Source organism: Tupaia chinensis, unplaced genomic scaffold (genome assembly GCF_000334495.1).
Source record: "Tupaia chinensis unplaced genomic scaffold, TupChi_1.0 Scaffold000279_1, whole genome shotgun sequence".
Classification (NCBI taxonomy): domain Eukaryota; kingdom Metazoa; phylum Chordata; class Mammalia; order Scandentia; family Tupaiidae; genus Tupaia; species Tupaia belangeri.
Window position 1 is genome coordinate 245,087 of NW_006159762.1, and position 19,670 is coordinate 264,756.

At 44.8% G+C, this 19,670-nt stretch overlaps 1 protein-coding gene and 1 pseudogene across 2 annotated transcripts; both read right to left on the bottom strand.

Annotated features, from left to right (window-relative positions):
• Window positions 1-2,437: 2,437 nt before the first annotated feature.
• Window positions 2,438-15,208, bottom strand: AZGP1 (alpha-2-glycoprotein 1, zinc-binding). Of its 2 annotated transcripts, XM_006150139.3 has the most exons (5): window positions 15,050-15,205; window positions 11,527-11,601; window positions 9,180-9,365; window positions 4,760-5,026; window positions 2,438-2,752 (listed from the first exon to the last, which is right to left on the bottom strand). In XM_006150139.3, the coding sequence occupies exons 1-4, from the start codon at window positions 15,123-15,125 to the stop codon at window positions 4,764-4,766; spliced, it is 600 nt and encodes a 199-aa protein (XP_006150201.1). In that variant the 5' UTR covers window positions 15,126-15,205; the 3' UTR covers window positions 2,438-2,752; window positions 4,760-4,763. The 2 variants fall into 2 exon arrangements, with proteins under 2 accessions (XP_006150201.1, XP_006150202.1); XM_006150140.3 differs by lacking the exon at window positions 9,180-9,365 and having other exon boundaries at window positions 11,341-11,601; window positions 15,050-15,208.
• Window positions 15,209-18,524: 3,316 nt separating this feature from the next.
• LOC102485009 (U2 small nuclear ribonucleoprotein B'' pseudogene) overlaps window positions 18,525-19,670 on the bottom strand; it is a 12,592-nt pseudogene continuing 11,446 nt past the window's right edge.

Genomic DNA, 19,670 nt, shown 5'->3' on the forward strand with positions numbered 1-19,670 from the left:
CTTAAAACTCACACTGGGCATGTGTACATGCATGTCCAAAATTCTGAGAGGAGAATGGAGAAGGAATTGCAGCATGGCCATCTTCCCCCGGAAGGTGATTTCTCACTTTCTGTCTCTCTGGCAAGGACACACTCTAGCAAAACTCTTTCTCTCTCAAAAACAAAAAACCAAAAACCATTTTCATGGAGGGGTTGGTCATAACTCTTACTAAGTTGTGATTGATGTGGCGATGGCCTTCTGCTCTCTTCTCAGGGCTGCCGCTCGTTCCTAGCTAGCTGTCTAGCACAGATATACATGCCACTGTGATTATGGCTGCCATGGTTCAAAGGTGGAAAGTTTTAGTCTGACAGAGCCAATTTTCTCTTCTTCATACCTACATTGGACCATCTAGCTCTTGTATTTGGGCCCAAGTTTTTGTTCTACTGTAAGATTCTTGCAGACAAATATTAGGTTAGCTGTGATCGAATGTTCTTCCTAGAACATATTTTTGTGTGCAGAAGATGCAGAAAGTTTACTCCCTGTATGTGTGTGTCATCTCATTAATAACAAATTATATCATTTGCGAAAAATATTCTTTGGGCTCAGTGAGGTCTGTAAGTGATTTTTTTAGTGGAATCAAGATGACACCTGGAACAACTTCTGTCTACCCTTCAGGCTCATTATGCCCTCCTTGTGTGGTATTAGCATGCTATGACACTCCTAACTGCACCATGACAGTTTGGGATAACCATGGCAATGACTAGAACTGCTCTAAGAAGCCTAGAAATTGGGAGGGACAGTGATCCTAGGAAAATCACTGCTGTTTTCCTGGAAAAGTCAGGAATATATCACCCTTGCTTAATTTGACATGAAGCCAACCCATATAAGTTAGGAACCCTCCAAAATTCAGGGCTGTCCTGCTCATGGGGTGGCCCTTCTATCTTTCTTTTTGGTTAACAGTTCTTCCCATTCTTCTCGAGGCTTACAACCGGGGAAGCAGTGGGCAGAGGTGGCTCGTCCTAGACTAATGAAGAAGGAATGAAACTGTTCACCCATCTCCCCTCGCAAGGCTGCTCCACCTGTGGAGTAGTCTGCTCTGTACATTTTCCTTAATAAATGTTCTTTTACTGTCCCTCAGAGGCTCAATTTTTAATTCCTTCCTTCACAAAGCCAAAGACCCTCACACCCTGGATAGAGACCTCCCCCGCCCAGAATTAATTTCCCCAGCAATGAGATGTTCAGTAGGGCCACTCCATAGCCTAGGAGTTAAGGGAGCCAGATACCACATGACTGGTGTGGTTTGAAACTTGGCCCCAGATGCCTTAAAAACATGCAGGATGTATGTGCATCCAAATCCCAACAGGATAGAGAAGCATGGGAGAAGAGGTCGTAGTGGGATCACGCTCCATGGGGAGGTCCTTTCTCCCTCTCTCTCTCTCTGTCTCTCCATCTCTCTCTGGCAAGCACAAATGCCCTCTGGCAATTGAAAATATATGCCCAGTAAACATTGCTTCAAGTGGATACCAAGAATTTCAGATGAATCTAATATTTGGGGACAGGATGAGCGATAAAGTTGACTCACAGTTTCGCATCATTTCAGTTTAAAAATACTTTCCTTTGTGGGGCCAGCAGGTGGCCTGATGGTTAAGGCATTGGACTCCTACATGGCCAACAGCAGTTTTATTCTGAGACCTAACGGCTTAAAAATCATGCCAGGTATGTGTGCGTATGTGCCCAAAATCCCAGGAGGAGAAAGGATTGTGGTGTGACCACTCCCCCTGAGGTGTGATTTCTCACTTTCTTTCTCACTGTTTTTCTCTTTAGCATAGTGCACATGCCCTATGGCAAAAACCTAAACAAACAAACAAACAAACAAACCAGAAACCTTCCCCTGCTGTGCTAAGCAAGGAGATCATTGTGAATCAGATTTTACAAATTAAACCATGGGGTTGGGGAGTAGGAGACAAGGTGGTTTGGTGGTGAGAGGCAGCCAGTCCCAGCACTTCATTTTCCAAATCTCCTACCCGTCTGTCTCCTTGCACTGTCTCCCAAGCCACTCTGATGAGCTTGAGTTTTTCTGAAGATTAGATTGCTCATGCCAATTAGAAAAGGTGGCTACTGGAGCTAAGAGACCAAACTACCTTCTGCCTTTGTTTCCTGCCTGTCATCCTGTGGCACCAAGAGGGGCTGGGCAAGGCTGCTGTGTGCCACTTGGTAGAAATATGGGGTTTCGTCTTGATGGGAGACTTTCCCTGCCACCCAGGACTGTTAAGTGCCCTTTCCACTGGAAAGAACGTCTCCACCTCACTGAAACTCCTGCGGCTGCCCATCTGAGTCCAGTGCACATTAATTTCCTGTGGATAGAAATTTACAGGCCTGGCATTTCAGCGTCTTGCTATTACCAACTCAAATCAAGTTCACTTGCCCAAGAGCTACAAACCAAACTGTAGGCACATGGTGTAGTGAAGAAAAGTACCGCTTTATTGCCATGCACAAAGGAAAGAGAGTGGACAGCTCACTCTGAGAAGGTCCAGTTTTCTCAGGAAGTTCCCCATATGCATTTTTAGGGGCAAAATTAAGGGTAGAGGTCTCAGAGGCATGAACAGTTCAATGATTGCTTCAAGCAGGCTTGATTATATCATGGGTCTTCTAGATTTGCTTAAGGCCTTCGATAATCAAATTTCCATTCTGGAAGGGAACAATCGCCAGGTTTCTGGTGCCATTTGGCCTGTAGTCTATGTGTTCATAGTGGGTAGGTTTTTGTTTATTCCCCCTGCAAAACATATTAAATATTAAAGTTAAAAACTTAACCTTTCCTTTAAGTGGGGATTTTAGAAGCCTTCTGACCTCATTCACAGTCAGTATCGTTTAATGACCGTAGCTAAAGTCTTACCCCTGACTTTGGACTACTAAAAAGTAAGTGACCGTTGCATTCTAAAACTCTTAGAAAGACATTTTACTTTTATTTCCACCCTTATTTTCAGTTTGGGTTCCTGCTCAGTTTCAATGCTTTCTCCTATGACCACGTAGGTAGTGACTGACACAGATGGAGGCTCTGTGGAGAGAGAAAGTGTGGATACTGAGGGCTTGAGCCAGATTTCTCCCTGTTTATGTCTCTTCCCACCCACCCCTCACCCACTGGGTATCAATGATTATAGAGCTCTAAGCTGTACACATACCTCCCCCAGGAAGGCATTATTAAGATCAGGAAGGGCTGGGGCTTCCCCAGAGCCTTGCCTTTTCTTGGATCGTGGACAGTCTACGGCTATTCCCTTGCTCCCTCCCACTCTAACCCAGTTGATTTCTAATGACAACAAGTTGTGACTAACCCATGCACTTGTCTATCATGTCCTACCTACCCAGGTGGCCTTTGCAGTTCCTTCTTCCCTTAATCTCAGGCCAGCTCCTTAGATCTGCCATTGGCCCTGCCCATCAAATGCCTCCTTGCTCCATTGCACAATCTGCTTTCTCAATACTTCTGAAATTAAAGCCTCAGCTTGTAGACTTGTGTGTGAGCGTCAGTTCTGCTCACACTTGATCATGTTCATCCTTCCAGGGCAGATATTTTACACATTTGCTTCCTCTCTACAACCAAGACACCATCACCGTAGAGAGACAAGATTATGGGATTTGGAACCTGAATAAAGGAATTCAAGTCCCAGCTTTGCCTTTTCTGGACAGTGTGAACCTGACCTCTCTGATTTCCAACTTCTTCAGCTGTCAGTTGTGGATTAGGCAGGCAAGCCCACCTTTAAATTAGTGGCTTTCTTGGGCCATCCTGCCTGAAATGTTGATGAACACTCTTTTTGGACCCCACATTGAGTCCTCCCTGGAAGGGATCAGTCCTAGGTGAAAGAGCATTCTCCACACATTTTTTAAAAAAAATCAATCCTTGGATATTTGTCTCTTAGCTTGGGATCTGCTAGAGAGAAGGCACATCTCTAGGCAACTCTGAGTGTCCTTTGAGGTAAGGAAGAAGGTCTAAAGGGCCCAGTGGGAGGGGACAGCTCCAGTGGGGAAATTCCTTGGCATCAGAGAAAGATTTCTACCTCAAAGGAGGGAAGAAAGGAGGGCTGTTTGATGTTACAGCAGATGGCTGACTAAACAGAAATAACAACTGACCAACCTAGATGTTGTAAAAGACCACCTGGCTGCTGTCTCAGGACCACCGTAATTACCCCACCTTAAGGGACCAGCAGATGATGTAATGATTACTTCTCTAGACTCCCAGGTGGTTGACTGCGGTGGTTCGAGTCCTGGATCAGGCGGCTTAAACTCATGCTGGGCATGTGCATGTGAGTGCCCAAAATCCCAAGAAGAGAGTAAGGAGAAGGGATTGTGGTATGGCTATTTCCCTGGGAGGTGATTTCTCACTTTCTGTCTCTGTCTCTCTGGTGAGTGCACATGCCTTATAGCAAAAATCTCTCTCTCTCTCTCAAAAAAACAAAACAAAACAAAACAAAACCTTACATCTCTTTCCTTTAAAAGTTCCTAGTCCCTACTAACCAGTTGCCCATGAAACTCTCCTCCCCACTTGGTCCCTTTCCTCCCTTTTAGAAAGTGAATAAACCTTTTTTCTATCCACTTACTCTGAGTCTGTGAATTCTTTCACAGCCCCCAACACAGATGATCCTAACACTAGGGGTGAAAGCTGGGCACTAAGGGACTTCCAGGGGTGGACAGGAGAAGCCCGAGATGTTTTTTTGATCTTCCTGCCTGAGATCACTTTGGTCTTTTTCACCTTAGCTCTAGGGAGCAGGCCACAGGAAACAAGGAGTACCTTGTCAGTCCAGGGAACTAGGGTTGTAGGACAGGTACTTCCGCAGCGTGTCAGGGCACTCCTCCTCCAAGTACTTCTTAGCGTTGTTCGCATATTCATTCCACTTCTCCTGAGTGTTCTGGGCTGCTGGGTCTAACGCGACCCAGGCTGAGATGGTGGTGTTGAATGTGAGGTAGTTCCGTCCATCATAGGTGAGCTTCCAGAATGCTCCACTGCTTTTGTTATTCTGGAGCTCACAACCAAATGCTTCCTGCAAGACATGAAACCCTATGGCCTCCCCAGGCCCCAGGGAGAGTCAGTCAGCCTGGTGTCAACTCCATCTGAACATCTCTCTTTCCTATATACTTTCAACTCAGTAGATGTTAAGGTTTTAAAAATCTAAGCATGCAATCCCTTTATCTTGGCAAATCAGACAGACAGCAGATAGAGGGGAGAAAACTGGTTGGTTTGGCATTTCAGGTTAGTTGGAGATGAGTTCTTTCCAGCCAGGAAACTTAAGAGCTACAGACTATGGACAGATTTTTTACCCTTCTGCATTACCTCACCTAGTGGAGATTATTTGTCTGAATACGCAGTTAGTTCTTAGCAACCTGACATAACCACACTGAAGTGCATTTCCAAGTTAAACAGAAATTACTGTGGTTTCACAGAGATGATGGGAATCTCTCCTTTTATCTCAGTTCAAATTAGAGCTCATATCTTCACTTGAACATACATAACATGAACACTTCTTCCCTCTTTTTCAGTGGTGGATATTGAGACAGGAGTTAGGCCCTGCGAGTAAGAAGATAAAGCAGAGGGACCAGCAGTTAATGTAATGGCTATGTCGCTGGCCTCCCACGTAGTTGACCGCGGTTCACGTCCTGGACCCGGTGGCTTAAACTCACGCCGGGCACGTGTGCGTGCGTGCCCAAGATCCCGAGAGGAGAATGGAGGAGAAGAGATTGCCGCGTGGCCATCCCCCCTGGGGGGTGATTTCCTGCTTTCTGTCTCTCTGTCTCTCTCTGTCTGTCTGGTGAGCGCACGCGCCCTATAGCAAAAATCTCTCAAAAAAAAAAAAAGAAGATAAAGCAGAGACTCTGAAAGCAGATCCGCTGTCTGCCATGCTGGGCAGCCAAGTATGTTATTTCCTTTCTTTTCCCTTTTTGTCACAGAGCCACTATGAGCCACCTTTGACCTAAAGACGTGTAGATCTTGCTCCTAAAGAATTTACGGCTCCTGGTACTGGCAGGTGGCATGGTGTTTAAAGGCTGACTGTGGTTCAAGTCCTGGACCTGGTGGCTCACTCTCTCACTTTCCTTTTCTCTCTCTTTCTGTCTGGTCAAATTAAAAAAAGAAAAAATGAAATGGAATAAACACGTAATTCTCTTTTTAAATAATTGCTTATTTTTCATTTTATTTATTTATTCATTTATTTTAATTTGACCAGAGAGACACAGAGAAAGAGAGAGAGAGAAAGAAAGTGAGAAAGTAAGCCACCAGGTCCGTGACTTGAACTGTGATTGGCCATGTGGGAATATCCAGCACCTTAACCACCAAGCCACTTGCTGGTCCCCCAAATAATTATTTTTTTTACTTTTTTTTGGAGAGGTTTTTGCTATAGGGCGCGTGCGCTCGCCAGACAGACAGAGACAGAGAAACAGAAAGCGAGAAATCACTCCCCCCCGCCCCAGGGGGGATGGCCATGCCGTAATCCCTTCTCCTCCATTCTCCTCTTGGGATCTTGGGCACGCAAGCACATGCGCCTGGTGTGAGTTTAAGCCACCGGGTCCGGGACTCGAACCGCGGTCGACTACATGGGAGTCCAGCGACATAGCCATTATGCTAACTGCTGGTCTCAATAATAATTAAAAAAAAATAATTTATGACTCCTTTCTAAAAAGCTTAATTAGACAAAAACTAGAGATCAATTGTCACAACCCAGAGCACATAGATAACGTAGGAATATTTTTCCCCCCACAGAAACCAAAAGGAGTTAAGACTTCCTTGCACAGGGACAATAAAATTCCAAGTTTACAGCCTCTGAGCTTTCAAAGTTAACTGAGATAATAGTTTTCCCCAAATTAGCAGCCTCCATGTGCTGCCTATCACAAAGACAATGCCTGCTGGAGTCTCTCAGCTAGGATAATAACCCTGAGACCCAGACCAGCAGGTGACAATTCATCCTGAGACCCCTCCTACTTGGAACTCTGTTTTTTTCTTCCCATCTCTCTCAATAAACTCACTTTGCTATTCCTTTTCCATGTCTGTGTCTCAAATTCTCTGTGAGCAAAACACAATAACCTGATCAGCCTGTGGCTCCTAGATCGGCACTAGAGTTGAGCCTATCTCCCCAGCTTCCTGCATCAATATTTTTATTCCAGATCTCTGAAGTGCTAACCCCCTTGCCCATCAGCAACTACTCTCAGAACTGAGTCCTTAGGGCAGAGGAACACAACCTCTCCATTTGGATGATTAAAGTAGATATTTATCCAGTATTGGTTAGTGCTATAGTATGAGCTCTGAGCGTCTCAAGCTATTGGGTCAAATGCCTGACTTCCCCCTATGCTCACCTGGCTTACTTGGGCCATTCACCTCTCTTGCTTCACTTTTCTCATTTCTGAAATGGCGATGGTAGTAGTAGAGGGTTATTGTGAGCATTAAATGTATTAATTAATGTAATGGCTATGTTGCTGGACTCCCATGCAGTCGACCGTGGTTCGTGTCCCGGACCTGGTGGCTTAAAACTCACGCCGGGCGCATGTGCGTGTGTGCCCAGGATCCCTAGAGGAGAATGGAGGAGAAGGGACTGCAGTGTGGCCATCCCCCCTGGAGGATGATTTCTTGCTTTTTGTCTCTCTGTCTCTATGTGTCTGTCTGGCGAGCGCACACGCCCTATAGCAAAAACTTCTCCAAAAAAAAAAAGTATTAATACATGTTTCTCTCACTTAGTAAGTGCATAATAATTGTTAGCTAATGTTATTTGCTTTATTTTATATTTTATTTTATTTTATCACAGGGCATGTGCACACACCAGAGAGAGAGAGAGAGGGAAGGAGAGAGGGAGAAGAGAAAGCACCCCTCATAGGTCATGGTCACACTTCAATCCCTTCTCCTCCATCTCTTTCTCCTGTCAGGATCTGGGGCATGTATGAATATGTATGTGCTATGTTTTTCAAGCCACTGGGTCTAGGACTTGAAATACTTAGTTAGTTATGTGGGATCTAGCCACCTCAACCACTAGGCCACTGGCTTGCCTGCTACTATTAGTTTTCTAATGCTTTTTGTTCATACCTTTATCTTTTCACCCTCTTTAATGATAAGATTATTCACTTCAACATTTCTATTCCAGCCAATCAAAGCTTTTCCCAATGTCCTTCCAGGTGCTACTGCCATGGCCTCTATTTCTGACATATACCTTGGGTCATTCACCTTATCAAGACTTCTCATTCTATATCCTCTACATTTCTGTGTAAATCTTGCCTCCATTTAGAAACCTTCAGATTCCATGTAGCATCTTGGACATTTTTGTACTCAAGCCCACATTTTAACAACTACCATGTAAAATTTGACATCAACAGTTCACCAGGCCCAAGATTCACTGTTTTGTGGGGCAAGCAGTGTGGTCCAGAAGGAAGAGTGCTGGCCTTCAGAAGAACTACCCTTATGCTGGGTCTACCACAAGCTCCTCACAGATAAACCCTCCCATGCCTCTCCTTACGGACAGGAGGCTCCTTATGATTTCACATAACTCTTAACCAGCTTGCGGTTTTCAATCCAGTACTTACTAAGCTCCCAGTATGGGCCATTGTCTGTGCAAGGTACTTACTCTGTGTTCCTTCAACAAACTTCAGTTGTGCAAACATTACTGGCTGCACCCTGTCCTAGGCAATGAGGCTACAGAGGAAATCAAAACAGACCACTATGTCCTTCACGGATAAGCATAGACAAGTTCCACAGACTCTCTTGGAGGTAGGTCTCAATGCCTCAATTTTTGCAGATTCAGACCAGATAATTAAGAAACTTCTCACCGTGGAACAACTAGTGACTGGCTAGTGACTGGTCTACTCCATGATCCCAAGTGTGACTGACTCTAAGACTAGCTCATTCTTCATCCAACATTCCTGGACAAGTGGGTCCAACACCTACATAAGTGGGATCAGCCTTGGGCAGGTAGGGGTGTGCAAACAAGAGGTCAGACATGCCTGGATAAGAAGTGACTTTGACATTCCTCTCGGTATGGACTGAGTCCTAAAGTGAAGGGGGGAAGCGGATGTGTTGTGCATGGGGGAATGCAGAAATATCTGTGCATTTCTACTTGTGCCTCCTAGTCCTCCTTTGGGATAGACTATTTTTTATCCTACTGATTCCTTATGCTCATACTTGTGGGGCTGCCTCTTGAGCTAAGGCCCTCTACCCCTGCAGCCTGTAGTTCACTGACCGTTATTGTCATTGTAGTAGTCCAGGATGTCACCCAGGGTCTCCATGAACAAATTCTCCCTCTCCTTCTGAAATTGGGTCTCTTTTTCCCAATTGACCATTCCTTCCGCTTCGCACCACGGTTTCAAGGGCTCAGCTTTGTGGTTTGTACTATCATAGTAGAAGAAGGGACGATCATTGATGTAACCAGTGCCCTGAAGCCTGGGGAAGACTTCACTGAACTCCGTCTCAAGCTATTGGGTCAAATGCCTGACTTCCCCCTATGCTCACCTGGCTTACTTGGGCCATTCACCTCTCTTGCTTCACTTTTCTCATTTCTGAAATGGCGATGGTAGTAGTAGAGGGTTATTGTGCGCATTAAATGTATTAATTAATGTAATGTTAAATGTATTAATTAATGTAATGGCTATGTTGCTGGACTCCCATGCAGTCGACCGTGGTTCGTGTCCCGGACCTGGTGGCTTAAAACTCACGCCGGGCGCATGTGCGTGTGTGCCCAGGATCCCTAGAGGAGAATGGAGGAGAAGGGACTGCAGTGTGGCCATCCCCCCTGGAGGATGATTTCTTGCTTTTTGTCTCTCTGTCTCTATGTGTCTGTCTGGCGAGCGCACACGCCCTATAGCAAAAACTTCTCCAAAAAAAAAAAGTATTAATACATGTTTCTCTCACTTAGTAAGTGCATAATAATTGTTAGCTAATGTTATTTGCTTTATTTTATATTTTATTTTATTTTATCACAGGGCATGTGCACACACCAGAGAGAGAGAGAGAGGGAAGGAGAGAGGGAGAAGAGAAAGCACCCCTCATAGGTCATGGTCACACTTCAATCCCTTCTCCTCCATCTCTTTCTCCTGTCAGGATCTGGGGCATGTATGAATATGTATGTGCTATGTTTTTCAAGCCACTGGGTCTAGGACTTGAAATACTTAGTTAGTTATGTGGGATCTAGCCACCTCAACCACTAGGCCACTGGCTTGCCTGCTACTATTAGTTTTCTAATGCTTTTTGTTCATATCTTTATCTTTTCACCCTCTTTAATGATAAGATTATTCACTTCAACATTTCTATTCCAGCCAATCAAAGCTTTTCCCAATGTCCTTCCAGGTGCTACTGCCATGGCCTCTATTTCTGACATATACCTTGGGTCATTCACCTTATCAAGACTTCTCATTCTATATCCTCTACATTTCTGTGTAAATCTTGCCTCCATTTAGAAACCTTCAGATTCCATGTAGCATCTTGGACATTTTTGTACTCAAGCCCACATTTTAACAACTACCATGTAAAATTTGACATCAACAGTTCACCAGGCCCAAGATTCACTGTTTTGTGGGGCAAGCAGTGTGGTCCAGAAGGAAGAGTGCTGGCCTTCAGAAGAACTACCCTTATGCTGGGTCTACCACAAGCTCCTCACAGATAAACCCTCCCATGCCTCTCCTTACGGACAGGAGGCTCCTTATGATTTCACATAACTCTTAACCAGCTTGTGGTTTTCAATCCAGTACTTACTAAGCTCCCAGTATGGGCCATTGTCTGTGCAAGGTACTTACTCTGTGTTCCTTCAACAAACTTCAGTTGTGCAAACATTACTGGCTGCACCCTGTCCTAGGCAATGAGGCTACAGAGGAAATCAAAACAGACCACTATGTCCTTCACGGATAAGCATAGACAAGTTCCACAGACTCTCTTGGAGGTAGGTCTCAATGCCTCAATTTTTGCAGATTCAGACCAGATAATTAAGAAACTTCTCACCGTGGAACAACTAGTGACTGGCTAGTGACTGGTCTACTCCATGATCCCAAGTGTGACTGACTCTAAGACTAGCTCATTCTTCATCCAACATTCCTGGACAAGTGGGTCCAACACCTACATAAGTGGGATCAGCCTTGGGCAGGTAGGGGTGTGCAAACAAGAGGTCAGACATGCCTGGATAAGAAGTGACTTTGACATTCCTCTCGGTATGGACTGAGTCCTAAAGTGAAGGGGGGAAGCGGATGTGTTGTGCATGGGGGAATGCAGAAATATCTGTGCATTTCTACTTGTGCCTCCTAGTCCTCCTTTGGGATAGACTATTTTTTATCCTACTGATTCCTTATGCTCATACTTGTGGGGCTGCCTCTTGAGCTAAGGCCCTCTACCCCTGCAGCCTGTAGTTCACTGACCGTTATTGTCATTGTAGTAGTCCAGGATGTCACCCAGGGTCTCCATGAACAAATTCTCCCTCTCCTTCTGAAATTGGGTCTCTTTTTCCCAATTGACCATTCCTTCCGCTTCGCACCACGGTTTCAAGGGCTCAGCTTTGTGGTTTGTACTATCATAGTAGAAGAAGGGACGATCATTGATGTAACCAGTGCCCTGAAGCCTGGGGAAGACTTCACTGAACTCAGATTTCCCCGCGTAGTAATATCTCAGAGAGTCAACACCTGCAAAAGAAGAGAATATTTTAAGGGGTGAAGTCCACACATGGGAGTTCCACTGTGGGGCTTCAGAGAGCCAGCAGGAACGACCTGGTCCCTGGACCTCTTCCTGCCTGGCGCTCTCTACTGCACTATCAGCCTTATACCATGGGAGGCTCAATCCAGTGAGGAGTGAGGCTCTACTTTTATTCTTTTATTCTCCATGAGTTCATCACATTGCTTCTCCGGTTGGCACATAACAAGATTTTTCAGCCTCCTTTCAGATATGTTGAGACCATGTTACCGAGTTCTGGCCAAGGGAATATGCTCCCCCCACCCCACCCCCCCAAAAAAAAAGAAAAGAAAAAAACAATGTAGGAAGGAGAGTTTATTAGAAAACTCCAGAAATCACTCAGAACGGATCAGCACAAGATAAGACGTTGATGTATCTCAGAATTTCCAGGGCTTTACCTTGCATTTTGGTATAAGATAGGAACTAGGAGAGGGAGACATTTCCATAAATTAATTCCATAATGAATTCATAATATAACTCACATGGGTGTAAATAATGTTGGGGTAATAAGGTAGATTCCTAGTTCAAATACTGAAATTATTCTCTCATTTTTAAAAAGAATTATTTATTTATTTAATTCCATTTGTTATTGTTATTTTTTTTTTTTTATTTGACTGCCAGAGAGGGAGAGAGAAAGGGAGAGCGAGAAAGCCAAGCCACCAGGTCCGGGACTTGAACCATGGTTGGTCATGTGGGAATCCAGCGCCCTTATCCACCACACCGCCTGCCAGCCTCTCTCTCTCTCTCTTTTTGCTATAGGGAATGTGTATAGAGAGAAAGTGAGAAAACACCCCTTGGTGGGGGAGATGGCCATGCCACAATCCCTTCTCCTCTATTCTCCTCATGGGATTTTGGGCACATGTGCACACATACTCAGAGTGTTTTATATGCCTCTGGGTCTGGGACTCGAACCACATACCATCTGGTGGCCCTTGAAACTATTATCGCTAATTCATTTCTAAATGTGATTAACATTCAAATCAAAAGTAGTCCTTGAGTAAAGCAAATTACCCTCCTTAATGTTGGTGAGCCTCATTCAATCAGGTGAAGGCCTCAAAGGAAAAGACCAAGGTCCCCCAAGGAAGAAAGAATTCTGCCTCCAGACTGCCTTTGGACTCCAGATAGCAACAAGTCTTTCTTGTGTCTCCAGCCTACAGGAATACTCGTAGATTTAGGACTTGACAGTCCCAATTATGTGAACCAATTTCTTAAGATCTCTCATATGAAGGACCAGCAGTTGGCATAATGGCTATGTTGCTGGACTCCCATGTAGTCGACCACAGCTCAAGTCCCAGACCTGTTGGTTAAACTCATACCAGGTGCATGTGCCCAAGATTCCGAGAGAATGGAGGAGAGGGGATTGAGGCATGGCCATCCTCCCCCCCGCCCCCCCGGAGGTGATTTCTCACTTTCTGTCTTTCTGTCTCTCTCTTTCTGGCGAGCGCACGCAACCTATAGCAAAAACCTCTCAAAAAAAAAAAAAAAAAAAACTATCTTTCATATGAGAGTAAATGGAATTAAAGTATGTTTAGGACCAGTATATGGTACAGTGATTAAGGCGCTGGACTCCCATGTGGCTGACTGCAGTTCACATTTTGGACCTAATGGCTTGCTTTCTCACTTTCCCTCCTTCCTTCTCTCTCTGGTGAGCACACATGTCCTATAGCAAACATAAAATAATAACAATAATAAATATAATAAATAAATAATTTTTTAAAAAGTACAAGGTTATTCTGTTGCAAAATGTCTTTTTTAATCCACATGTAATTTTTCATAATGAGCATTTAAAAATTGTCAGAGGGTACACGTGCTTGCCAGAGAGACTCAGAGAGAGAAAGAGAGAAGGGAAGGGGGAAAGCACTCCCTTTGTATTATGATCATGCCTCAATCTCTTCCCTTCCATTTCTCTCTTTTTTTGGGATTTTTTGGAATGCACACATACCCAGTATATTTCCCAAGTCACTGAGTCTGGAAATTGAACTGGGTAGTCAGCCATGTGGGATCTAGCCGCCTCAACCACTAGGCCATAGACTGGCCTGTAATGCTAATTTTCCATTAACTTTTTTTTTTTCTTGAGAGCTTTTTGCTATAGGGTGCATGTGCTCACCAGAAAAACAGAGAGAGACGGTCGACTACATTGGAGTCCAGCGACATAGCCATTATGCCAACTGCTGGTCCCTCCATGAACTTTTTGAAGACTCCTATGTGTGTATGTGTGTGTGTGTGTGTGCGTGCGCGCACATGCGCATGTGTGTTTATACCCTCCATACACACATAGTGCAGATTTTGTGGTATAATATAGTTAACAGTCTAAATGTGATCGTCATAAAACTAACATAAAACAGGTATTCCAACAGTTTATAAATACAAATTTTAAACTTGCACAATTTAGGAATTGTTAGCTTTCATCTCTTCATCCTGAAGATGTGTATGGCATAAGCCCCATTCCTCTGTTCTAGAATTGACTCTGGGTCTTCCCAAGTCCCCACGGTCTTTTCTCACAGTCACTCACTGTGGCAGTGTCTGGCTGTGAAGTGAGCACATGGGTTTCCTTCTAGCACAGTATTCCAGTTAACCTGCCTTCATATTTGCTTCTTGGAGTTGCTTTCTCTTTCACTCAGGGCAGACAGGTGTACCCAGCCAGAGATCCCCAACCCTCATGTTCCATTGCCACTGCCCTTGCAGTGAGGTGCAGATGGCAGGCAAGTGAGCGAGGCTTCTGTGTTGTCCCCAACTCTGATGTTCCATTGCCACTGCCCTGGCAGTGAGGTGCGGATGGCAGGCAAGTGAGCGAGGCTTCTGTGTTTGCAGCCACTATCACCACACTGCTGCCTGGGCTCTGTGTCCTGAGGCAGTGGTATTGGATTCTTATGGAAGCCAGAACCCTACTGTGTGATTGTTTCATTGTATATTGCAATGTGGTAGTGGTGGAAATGAGGAGCTTGATGGATGTGGTGCGCTCGGGTCCTCCTGGGACTGTCCCCCTATCTTGCTCTGACTGTGGAGAGATTGTCTTCCACCAGGCCAGTTCCTGGTGCCATGAAGGTTGGGGACCACTGTATCCATCCATTAGAAGAGGGAAGGAGTAAGAACAGAAACAGCTTCAAGTGTGTGTTTCCTGGCCCACTCTGGCTGCTACTTTGCCTCTCTTGAGTTGTTTGTTGGTTTAATCTGTAAACTAAGGGTCTCACTTTCAGATTCTTTAAGGTCTTGTTTAGCACGAGTCCAGAGGATCCTTAAATGCTTCCAAAGTGTGTGAACTGTTAGTTGGTAACCCTGAACACTCATTACTATAGTACACTTGGGAATTCCAGCTGCATCAAGGGTCCTTCTCCCAGACCTTCTATCTTATTCTTTACTCCCATTCTTCTCCAGTGCCCATCCCTTGTTTTCCCCACTTACGATTTTTCGACTCCTGGGAGGCTGCAGGACTGAGAAGGCACAGCAAGGCCAGCAGAAAAGGCATTGCTGTCACCATCGTGACTGGTTGCAAAGATCCTGGCAGGAAACACAGATCTTCCCTGGAATCCTGAAGCTCCAGCAGGGGCGATATATGCAGAGGCCAATGGGAGTGCCAGGATAGGCTCCTCCCCTCACAGTGAGGAAACAGGACACCGAAACCAGACTAGGCAAAGGTTGTGGTTAATAAGTCTATAAATAATATGCAAATTAAGAGCTAAAAGTTTTGCTCTCAGGATTGGGACTTTGTTTATGCCTCAGGCTAAAGAATGCCAGTGATCTAGAAGTGTGTATGGATGTGTGCCATCCTCCCATTGTATTATTATCACCCAAGGTCAGGAAGAGGGCTTGGGGGCTGTCAGTCCACACTTTTTCACTGCTCTTTGGGAAAGCTCTCATGTCGAGTCAGCTAGGTTGGGAGGTATGCAACTGGCTTGGATTCAGCAAGAGGATGCTCCCTAGTTCACTGAATCAGAGAAAAAAGGAGAGGCACAACGGACAACTCTTTCCAGTGGTCTTGGCGGTGGCCACAACAGTCAGCTCCTGGGGAACAGCGGGGCAGCAGTGGCCAGAGGAGTGTTCAGGATCCAGTCCATGATGGTGGCATTGGTCTGTGCTGTGGCATCTGGTGCCCCCTACTGGCAGCTGTGGTATTTATGAGACCAGTTCTGTGGCGTGATTTTGACTGCACTTGTCTGGCTTAATTCTTTTTTTTTTTTTTAATTATTTATTTCATTTTATTTATTCATTCATTTATTTTTAATTTCACCAGAGAGAGATACACACACAAAGAGAAACACACACACACAAACACACACACACACACACAAACAGAAAAAGAGAGAGAGAGAGAGAGAGAGAGAGAGAGAGAAGCCAAATGAGAAAGCAAGCCACCAGGTCCAGGACTTAAACTGTGGCTGGCCATGCGGGCGTGTCCAGCACCTTAACCACCACACCACCTGCTGGTCCCTCTCTTGCTTAATTCTGAGCCTGGGTTCTCCAGCCTTTCTGTGGACTCTGAGACCTAACCAATAATTACATTTTATTTGTTGTTTAATTTCAGAATTGGATTCTGCTTCTAGCAATGAGTTATCTTGATTGGTAACAGAGATTGGTACAGGGTGGGCGTAACCGGGAAGGTAAAACTGGTTAAGGGATGAGACTGGACCTGAAGGCATTGAAGATACAGAGGTCTTGGGGAATTCTTATTTATTTATTTTCTTTTAAGGTTTAAGGGCATGTGCGCTTGATGGAGAGAGAAGAGAAAGGGGAAGTGAGAAATTGCCCCCAAGGGGGCTGGCTATGCTGCAATCCCTTCTTTTCTATTCTCTTCTCAGGATTTTGGGCACTCATGCACATGCGCTCAGTGTGATTTTCAAGCCGGTGGGTCTGGGACATGAACCGTGGTTGCCCATGTGGGAATCCAGCACTCTTAACCTCCATGCTACCTGCTGACCCCAGTTCTAGGGAATTCTTGAAGGCCTGGTATACGGTAGTGGGCAAGATAGCCTACTGTGTTATCTCTGTGGTGGACCAGAATGAAACAATCACTGAAGGCAGCATTTTGAGTCCCCCAGGGTGCTGACCACAAGACAGCATGAAGGACATGAGGAATTCAAGGACCGAGGGTTGGGAAGTCTGAGAGTGATAAAAAGCTTAAAGAAAAAGAATAAAGTCAAGAGCAGAAATTATTGACTCAAAGTACAGCCTGAAAACTAGGCAATTTCTATGGTAGTGTGGCAAGAATCTTTGCTCTTGCCGCTCTAAGGATGAAAGCTAGTACTGCTTAATTATTAAAATGTAATAATGAGGGCTGGCTTGTGGTCTAGTGGTTAAGGAAGCTGGAACCCACATGGCTGACTGCAAAGTTTGAATCCTAGCCTCATTAGCTTGAAAAACATGCCAGGCACATGTTCATGAATGCCCCAAATCCCAATAGGACAGAGAGATGGAGTAGAAGGGATCGTAGTGTGACCTGCCCCATTGGAGGCACGTGTGTCCTCTGGCAATATTAAAAACAAACAAAAAACCCTTGGAATCAGCAGATGCTGTAATGGTCATGTTGCTGTACACCCACATGACTGACTACAATTTGAGTTCTAGATACAGCAGCTTAAAACTCATGCTGGGCGCGTGTGCATGTGTGCCCAAAATCCTGAGTGGAAAGTGAAGGAGAGGGAATTGTGGTGTGGCCATCCTCCCTGGGGGGTGATTTCTCACTTTCTGTCTCTCTGTTGTCTCTCTAGCAAGTGCATGCACCCTATAGTAAAAAAAACTCCCCTAAAATAAAACAAAACCCTAATAATGAAATATTAGATCTTGTAACCTAATTACCAAGACCTGATAAATCTAATAAGAAAATGTGATCTAGACATTTCTACCAGTCTTATACAACTGGAACTAGTGATTAGTACTAACAAGGGCTTCATTGGTGGAAGAACTCAAATCTGGAATGGCATCAGGAAAGTCTCTGTGGAAGGCCCTGCAGGTGAGCAGGACACTGGATGGAGACAGAATTTAATTCCTGTTGGTAGATGGGGGCAAACTTTGTAAGAACAGGGATGCGTTGTGTTTGTGTTCTGTCATGTTCTCTTCTCCACTAGTGTTTAACCCAGTGCTTGAGAGAAAGAAGAAAACCACTAAACACAAAAATAGACCAATGGCTAAATGAGCAACAGAAAAAGAATGCACCAGATATACCTGAGGGCTTTTGAGGCCAATTTGGTGAAAACAAAAATTCAGGAAGATGATTTGAGAGGTTGGGCAGGTGGGTGGGGCTGGTAAATATAAAAGGAGGTTAGGATCAGATTCAGGAGACCCTCAACCCAATGGATATGACCAATGTCATCCAATGAATGAGAAACGTTCCATGACCATGTCTCTTCCTCACAGCCTATGTCCTCTGATCGTCTTGTTCTTCTAGGTCAGTAGTTTTCAATAGTTTTTATTTGTTTGTTTGTTTATTTTTTTCTATAAGGTGCATATGCTTGCCAGGAAGAGAGAGAGAAAGAGAGAGAAAGAAGTGGGAAATCATGCCTCTTCCCCTCCCCCCAGAGGAGATGGCCATGCTGCAATCCCTTCTCCATTCTTCTCTCAAGATTTTGGGCATGCTTGCACACGTATCCAGCTTGATTTTCAAGTTGCTGGGTTCAGGGCTCAATCTGTGCAGTCAGCCATGTGGAATCCAGCCACCTTAACCTCCCCATCATTTGCTGGCCCCTTGAGGTAAGTTTTTAATGCACAAAACAAAATACATAGGAAACAGAGGAAGTAAGTTATATGAAAACCAGGTCTTTCTATGCACTTTTGGGGGCTGATGGGCTATCTGCAGAGGGTCTCTCAAGTACAGAGTAACCAGCTATTATAAAGTAACTGAAGAATTATAGAAGAAGGAGATAACTTGTAGCATGGGTCTCTTCTAGGTGAAGGCCAACTTCTTGTACTTGACATTGGTCTTGTCTGGAAGAGAATCTTTTAGTATTTGGATGAGCGGGAGGTAACCACGGAAGAACCCATGTTTGGTTCTCTGGGCCCCTTTATTTCCCCTGGTGTGCCCATTCCATGCCATGGCCCAGCTCACTTCAATTACCTCCCTTTTCTCCTACTTTGACCACTTCTTGGCAAGCTATCTCGAGCCTTTGCACTGTCTCTGAAATCTGACTCCCTCCAGGAAGTTTCCTCTCTGTTGTGGAGAGCAACCAGTCTGAAAACCTGTGACATTTAGACATATGCAGAAATGTGCTTTTGTAAGTTACTTTAGCAGGGCTATTGAGAAGTATTTACATACAAAAGCAGTATTTGTCTGCTGTTAATGGTTATTTTCCTGTTGTTGTTGATACTTAATACCCCATACTGCCCAGTATTGGGCTTAAGGAAGTCACATGCGTTTATTCGATTGTCTCCTGAAAAAAGATTAGAGAAATTATATGGCGCTAGTCATTTTTTTTTTTTTTTTGAGAGGATTTTGCTATAGGCACATGAGCTCACCAGAAAGACAGAGAGAGACAGAGAGACAGAAAGCGAGAAATCACCTCCCAGGGGGGATGGTCACACCGCAATCCCTTCTCCTCCATTCTCCTCTTGGGATCTTGAGCACTCATGCACATGCGCCCAGCATGGGTTTAAGCCACCGGGTCCGAGACACAAACTGTTGTTGACTACATGGGAGTCCAACGACATAGCCATTACGCTAGCTGCTGGTCCCAATGGCGCAAGTCATTTTTACATATTTAGACAATTTATATTTAAAAACAACTGGCTTTGCATTCTACTCCCCACCCCCCACCCCCGCCCCTGCTTTTTTTTGTATTTTATTTTCCCTTTCCCCATTTTTTGCCCTTTATGAGAATAAACCTGAGGCCTGTTTTGGTTGCTACTTTTCTTTTAGAGAAGCTGCAGTTACTCGATTTTTGCTTTTTTATACTTGTGTGTTTTTGTGTGTTGTTGCGTCTATTTTTAATTTACAGTCTTTTTCACTCAGAAAAACCTGTTTATGCCGAGTAAGTCCCGGAAAAGTGGCGCCCGATGTGGGGCCTGAGTATGGGGAAAGAGGCAGGTGCGGGGG

What these genes read in the sequence shown, in the direction of transcription:
- AZGP1 (XM_006150140.3), bottom strand. Translation starts at nt 15,125, where the DNA reads ATGGTGACAGCAATGCCTTTTCTGCTGGCCTTGCTGTGCCTTCTCAGT. An exon ending in CTCCCAGGAGTCGAAAAATC is followed by an intron (nt 11,602 to 15,049) that starts GTAAGTGGGGAA and finishes CTTCTTTTGCAG; the next exon opens with GTGTTGACTCTCTGAGATAT. An exon ending in CTACTACAATGACAATAACG is followed by an intron (nt 5,027 to 11,340) that starts GTCAGTGAACTA and finishes GGGAGGCCATAG; the next exon opens with GGTTTCATGTCTTGCAGGAA.